The sequence below is a fragment of the Carcharhinus amblyrhynchos genome, chromosome 10, assembly GCF_965287045.1.
Source record: "Carcharhinus amblyrhynchos chromosome 10, sCarAmb.v2.hapA, whole genome shotgun sequence".
NCBI classification, from domain to species: Eukaryota; Metazoa; Chordata; class Chondrichthyes; order Carcharhiniformes; family Carcharhinidae; genus Carcharhinus; species Carcharhinus amblyrhynchos.
The window spans coordinates 107,008,483-107,015,810 of record NC_137333.1 but is presented as its reverse complement, the minus strand read 5'-3'; the positions used below and the strand labels follow the sequence as shown (position 1 = coordinate 107,015,810).

The window sequence follows — 7,328 nt, the reverse complement described above, 5'->3', positions numbered from 1 at the left end:
CCAGTTTGGACTCCGAGGCGTTACTGCGGACATGGTCCAGCTTGGCACTGCTGCTAGGGGTCAGGGTGGCCATCTCCATCGAGTTCCGCCTCTTACCCACTTGCAGGTAGCAACCGTCACTGTCCTCGTAGTGAGGGACACTGGCAGCTCCGTTACTGTGAGCTAGAAATAAAACATTCCGACAGGTTAACGGGGGAGAACAGACCGGAATAATCAAAACACTCATCCCATTCATCACCTCACCACAAACCAGCACATCCCACAGTGCGGCACTCCCTCAGCACTGACCCTCTGACAGTGCGGCACTCCCTCAGCACTGACCCTCTGACAGTGCGGCACTCCCTCAGCACCGACCCTCTGACAGTGCGGCACTCCCTCAGCACCGACCCTCTGACAGTGCGGCACTCCCTCAGCACTGACCCTCTGACAGTGCGGCACTCCCTCAGCACCGACCCTCTGACAGTGCGGCACTCCCTCAGCACCGACCCTCTGACAGTGCGGCACTCCCTCAGCACTGACCCTCTGACAGTGCGGCGCTCCCTCAGCACTGACCCTCTGACAGTGCGGCGCTCCCTCAGCGCTGACCCTCTGACAGTGCGGCACTCCCTCAGCACTGACCCTCTGACAGTGCGGCGCTCCCTCAGCGCTGACCCTCTGACAGTGCGGCGCTCCCTCAGCGCTGACCCTCTGACAGTGCGGCGCTCCCTCAGCGCTGACCCTCTGACAGTGCGGCGCTCCCTCAGCGCTGACCCTCTGACAGTGCGGCGCTCCCTCAGCACTGACCCTCTGACAGTGCGGCACTCCCTCATCACTGACCCTCTGACAGTGCGGCGCTCCCTCAGCACTGACCCTCTGACAGTGCGACACTCCCTCAGCACTGACCCTCTGACAGTGCGGCACTCCCTCAGCACTGACCCTCTGACAGTGCGGCACTCCCTCAGTACTGACCCTCTGACAGTGCGGCACTCCCTCAGCACTGACCCTCTGACAGTGCGGCACTCCCTCAGCACTGACCCTCTGACAGTGCGGCACTCCCTCAGCACCAACCCTCTGACAGTGCGGCACTCCCTCTGCACTGACCCTCTGACAGTGCGGCACTCCCTCAGTACTGACCCTCTGACAGTGCGGCACTCCCTCAGCACTGACCCTCTGACAGTGCGGCACTCCCTCAGCACTGACCCTCTGACAGTGCGGCACTCCCTCAGCACTGACCCTCTGACAGTGCGGCACTCCCTCAGCACCAACCCTCTGACAGTGCGGCGCTCCCTCAGTACTGACCCTCTGACAGTGCGGCACTCCCTCAGCACTGACCCTCTGACAGTGCGGCGCTCCCTCAGCACTGACCCTCTGACAGTGCGGCACTCCCTCAGCACTGACCCTCTGACAGTGCGGCACTCCCTCAGCACTGACCCTCTGACAGTGCGGCGCTCCCTCAGCACTGACCCTCTGACAGTGCGGCACTCCCTCAGCACTGACCCTCTGGAACGCGGTCCGGGAGGGAAAGGGCAGGATTGGGGGGAGGGAGTGGGGGGAGGGGAGCTGGTGGGGGTGGGGGATAAGGGGGAAAGGGGAGGAGGGAAGTTGTGTTTTGGGGAATGTTGGTGAGGACAATCCCTGCCCCCCGGGTAAGTTCCTGGGGAATTCTCAAGCTGTGATTCTCCATCAGAATGAAGCCCGGGATTGGAGGGAAATTCAAACCTTTATTTTCTTTTTTCTGTTTCATCTCAAACTGGATGCCTCGGTACAGCTCCCGGGAGATCAGTCCGTAAGCTACAACCATCACCACTCCCGGCAGGAAGAAAAGTACAAACAGCAGGAAAACATACCTGAGACAGAGAGAACAAGGACAGGACAATCAGCCCCTAAACAACAACTACCTACATTTATATAGCCCCCTTCAACAGAGACAGACAGCCCCGCAAAATCTCTCAGCAACCCACCTGGGGAGCAAACCCGACTGGCTGATAGCTCAGAGAGAGAGGGAGAGAGGGGCAAACACAGAGAGAGGGAGAGAGATAGTCAGAGAGGGACAGAGAGAGAGAGAGAGATAGAGAGAGCGAGAAGGACAGAGAGAGAGAGGAGGGGAGAGAGAGAGGAGGGGACAGAAAGAGAGAGAAGGGGACAGAGAGAGAGGGGGGGTACAAAGAGAGGGGGCAGAGAGAAAGACAGAGAGAGAAAAGGACAGAGGGACGGAGGGAGGGACAGAGAGAGAGGGGGAGCAGAGAGAGAGAGAGTGAGACAAAGAGAGACAGAGAAAGAAAGAGGTGACAGAGAGAGAGGGAGGGACAGAGAGCGAGAGGGACAGAGTGAGAGAGGGTGGTGGGGCAGAGAGAGAGAGAGACAAAGAAAGAGAGAGAGAGGGACAGAAAGAGAGAGAGAGAGGAACAGAGAGAAAAAGACAGAGAGAGAGGGACAGAAAGAAAGAGAGAAAGACAGAGAGCGGGAAGAGAGAGAGGGAGAACAGAGAGCGAGAGATAGAGAGAGAGAGACAGGTGGACAGAGAGTGAGACAGAGAAAGAGGGACAGAGAGAGAGAGGGACAGACAGACAGAGAGAGGGGCAGAGATAGAGAGAAAGTCAGGGAGTGAAACAGAGTGAGACAGAGAAAGATGGAAAGAGAGAAAGAGGGACAGAGAGAGACAGACAGATAGAGAGAAGAGCGAGAGGGAGACAGGGAGAATGAGAGAGGTTGAGGGAGACAGAGACCTCACAACATCAGGTTAAAGTCCAACAGGTGTAATTGGCCAAATAAACCTGGTGTTGTGAGACTTCCTACTGCACCCATCTCAACCCAGTGCCCGGCATCTCCATATCTGGGAGATAGAGAGACAGAGGGAGAGGGGAGACAGAGGGAGAGGGGAGACAGAGGGAGAGGGGAGACAGAGGGAGAGGGGAGACAGAGGGAGAGGGGAGACAGAGGGAGAGGGGAGACAGAGGGAGAGGGGAGACAGAGGGAGCAGGAGACAGAGGGAGAGGGGAGACAGAGGGAGAGGGGAGACAGAGGGAGAGGGGAGACAGAGGGAGAGGGGAGACAGAGGGAGAGGGGAGACAGAGGGAGGGGGAGACAGAGGGAGAGGGGAGACAGAGGGAGCAGGAGACGGAGGGAGAGGGGAGACAGAGGGAGAGGGGAGACAGAGGGAAAGGGGAGACAGAGGGAGAGGGGAGACAGAGGGAGAGGGGAGGTGGAGAGCATTGTCACAAGTATTGTTTAAGTGCTCAGTCTGATCCAGGGAGCTCAGTGTGAGGAGAGACGCTCTCTATTGGTGAGAGTTAGTTCATGAGTTGACCCAGGTGGAATTGGCCTCTCCTGTATCCGGACTCACAGAGTTCCTTTGTCCCATTCGGATAAATTCAGACACACTGTGACCAGCACAGAGTGCAGCTTCAGACAGAGTGTGGGAGTTTGGAGAGAAGTGGGAGTCATAGAGGTTTACAGCAGGGAAACAGGCCCTTCGGCCCAACTTGTCCATGCTGCCCAGTTTTTAACCATTAAGCTAATCCCAATTGCCAGCATTTAGTCCATATCCCTCTATACCCATCTTACCCATGTAACTGTCTAAATGCTTTTTAAAAGGCAAATTTGTACCCGCCTCTACTACTGCCTCTGGCAGCTTGTTCCAGACACTCACCACCCTCTGTGTGAAAAAATTCCCCTCTGGACACTTTTGTATCTCTCCCCTCTCACCTTAAACCTCTGCCCTCTAGTTTTAGACTCCCCTACCTTTGGGAAAAGATATTGACTATCTAGCTGATCTGTGCCCCTCATTATTTCACAGATCTCTATAAGATCACCCCTCAGCCTCCTACGTTCCAGAGAAAAAAGTCCCAGTCTATCCAGCCTCTCCTTATAACTCAATCCATCAAGTCCCGGTAGCATCCTTGTAAATCTTTTCTGCACTCTTTTTAGTTTAATAATATCCTTTCTATAATAGGGTGACCAGAATTGCTCACAGAATTCCAAGTGTGGCCTTAACAGTGCCTTGTGCAACTTCAACAAGACGTCCCAACTCCTGTAGTCAATGTCCTAAGAACATAAGAAATAGGAGCAGGAGTCGGCCATCTAGCCCTTCGAGCCTGCCCTGCCATTCAATAAGATCATGGCTGATCTGAAGTGGATCAGTTCCACTTTCCCGCTTTCTCCCCTTAACCCTTAATTCCCCTATCAAAAACCTATCTACCTGTGACTTAAAAATATTTAGCGAGGCAGCCTCCACCACTTTAACGGGCAGAGAATTCCAGAGATTCACCACCCTTTGAGTGAAGAAGTTCCTCCTCAACTCTGATCTAAATTGATCCCACCCCCCCCCCATATTTTGAGACGGTGCCCTCCAGTTCTGTTTTCCTGTCCTGACCAATGAACATAAAGAACATAAGAAACCAAGTTTGCCGAATGCCTTCTTCACCACCCTGTTTTAGTTGCAGATGATGTGGAGATGCCGGCATTTGGACTGGGGTGGGCACAGTAAGAATCTCGCAACACCAGGTTAAAGTCCAACAGGTTTATTTGGTATCACGAGCTTTCGGAGCGCTGCTCCTTCTTCAGGTGAGTGAGGAGTGCTGTTCACAAACAGGACATATATAGACACAAACTCAATTTACAAGATAATGATTGGAATGCGAGTTTTTACAGGTACCAACAATGTGAGTGGAGAGAGGGTTAAGCACTTCTCCAAGGCGGCCTCCACAACAGCGCAGAGTCGCTGAGCAGAGACTGATAGCCAAGTTCCACACACTTGGTTTGGGATCTGGGGTTCATGTCACACGATCTGTAACCCCCCACAAATTGCCTGGGCTTGCAAAATCTCACTAACTGTCCTGTCTGGAGACAATACACATCTCTTTAATCTGTGCTTAACCCTCTCTCCACTCACATTGTCTGTACCTTTAAGCCTTGATTACCTGTAAAGACTCGCATTCCAACCATTATTTTGTAAATTGAGTTAGTGTCTTTATATGCCCTGTTTGTGAATAGAATTCCCACTCACCTGATGAAGGTGCAGCGCTCTGAAACCTGTTGCACTTTAAGCTGGTGTTGAGAGACTCCTTAGTTACAATCCCAGAGTCCACAATGTTTTGCTTTTATTTGAGAGTTTGAAAGCTGAGCCAGTGTGTGTGTAAGTGAGTGAACACAGGGCAAGTGGGAGATCTGGTGAGAGGGGGAACAGCAGTGTTTCTGAAGGGGTTTACAGAGGACAGAGTGTGCGAGGGGCTTTCAGAGTGTGGTTGAACAGGGAAGTGGTTGTGATCCCTCCCAGTGCACCCTCAGTACCTACCAGGCTTGTTGGATGCTCTTGCTGGGCCAGGTTAGCCTGCAGTTGTGGGCTGTACTCCGATCGGCTCGGCGGAAGGGGTGAAGCAGGTTGTAGACGGGATATGGGATCATGATGAATATGGAGAGGAGCCAGGTGGCTGCAATGACTCGGTAAGCGTGTGACCGGGTCTGCCACACGCGTGACTTCAATGGATTACAGATCGCACTGTACCGTTCGATAGCGATGGCCACCAGGCTGAACGTGGACACACTCACCGAGATTCCTGCAAGAGACGCCCTCCGTTAGATCCAGGGAATACAACAGCCAGAACCAGGAGCGGGGCAGTACCACCCCCCACTCCCCCCCCCGATTACCCCTCCCCGATTCCAGAATCCTCACCCACACAACAACCCCCACCCCGAAAATTCCAGCCCCCCCCCCCATTCACAAGGCAGCTCAGCTACCATGGAAACCAGAATTATTCCCCAAAGTAGCATGTGAACCCCAACATTACACAGTGTGTGAACCCCAACATTACACAGTGTGTGAACCCCAACATTACACACAGTGTGAACCCCAACATTACACACAGTGTGAACCCCAACATTACACAGTGTGTGAACCCCAACATTACACAGTGTGTGAACCCCAACATTACACACAGTGTGAACCCCGACATTACACACAGTGTGAAACCCGACATTACACAGTGTGTGAACCCCAACATTACACACAGTGTGAACCCCAACATTACACAGTGTGTGAACCCTGGCATTACACACAGTGTGAACCCCAACATTACACACAGTGTGAACCCCAACATTACACAGTGTGTGAACCCCGACATTACACACAGTGTGAACCCCAACATTACACAGTGTGTGAACCCCGACATCACACACAATGTGAACCCCGACATTACACAGTGTGAACCCTGACATTACACACTGTGTGAAACCCGACATTACACAGTGTGTGAACCCCAACATTACACACAGTGTGAACCCCAACATTACACAGTGTGAACCCCAACATTACACACAGTGTGAACCCCAACATTACACAGTGTGAACCCCAACATTACACAGTGTGTGAACCCCAACATTACACACAATGTGAACCCCGACATTACACACAGTGTGAACCCCGACATTACACACAGTGTGAAACCCGACATTACACACAGTGTGAACCCCGACATTACACACAGTGTGAACCCCAACATTACACAGTGTGTGAACCCTGGCATTACACACAGTGTGAACCCCAACATTACACACAGTGTGAACCCCAACATTACACAGTGTGTGAACCCCGACATTACACACAGTGTGAACCCCAACATTACAGTGTGTGAACCCCAACATTACACACAGTGTGAACCCCGACATCACACACAATGTGAACCCCGACATTACACAGTGTGAACCCTGACATTACACACTGTGTGAAACCCGACATTACACAGTGTGTGAACCCCAACATTACACACAGTGTGAACCCCAACATTACACAGTGTGAACCCCAACATTACACAGTGTGTGAACCCCAACATTACACACAGTGTGAACCCCAACATTACACACAGTGTGAAACCCGACATTACAGTGTGTGAACCCCGACATTACACACAGTGTGAACCCCGACATTACACACAGTGTGAAACCCGACATTACACACAGTGTGAACCCAACATTACACAGTGTGTGAACCCCAACATTACACACAATGTGAACCCCAACATTACACACAGTGTGATCCCCAACATTACAGTGTGTGAACCCCAACATTACACAGTGTGTGAACCCCAACATTACACACAGTGTGAACCCCGACATTACACACAGTGTGAACCCCAACATTACACAGTGTGTGAACCCCAACATTACACACAGTGTGATCCCCAACATTACAGTGTGTGAACCCCAACATTACACAGTGTGTGAACCCTGACATTACACACAGTGTGAACCCCGACATTACACACAGTGTGAACCCCGACATTACACACAGTGTGAACCCCAACATTACACACAGTGTGAACCCCAACATTACACAGTGTGTGAACCCTGGCATT

At 52.5% G+C, this 7,328-nt stretch overlaps 1 protein-coding gene across 1 annotated transcript in view; it reads right to left on the bottom strand.

Moving 5' to 3' along the window:
• LOC145349324 (cholecystokinin receptor-like) overlaps positions 1–7,328 on the bottom strand; it is a 52,885-nt gene that overhangs the window by 6,204 nt on the left and 39,353 nt on the right. The window contains exons 3-5 of the mRNA XM_080197824.1: positions 5,273–5,534; positions 1,699–1,826; positions 8–162 (exon numbers count right to left, since the gene is read on the bottom strand). Coding sequence (XP_080053950.1) covers positions 8–162; positions 1,699–1,826; positions 5,273–5,534 — 545 coding nt within the window. The remainder of the gene's footprint in view (positions 1–7; positions 163–1,698; positions 1,827–5,272; positions 5,535–7,328) is intronic.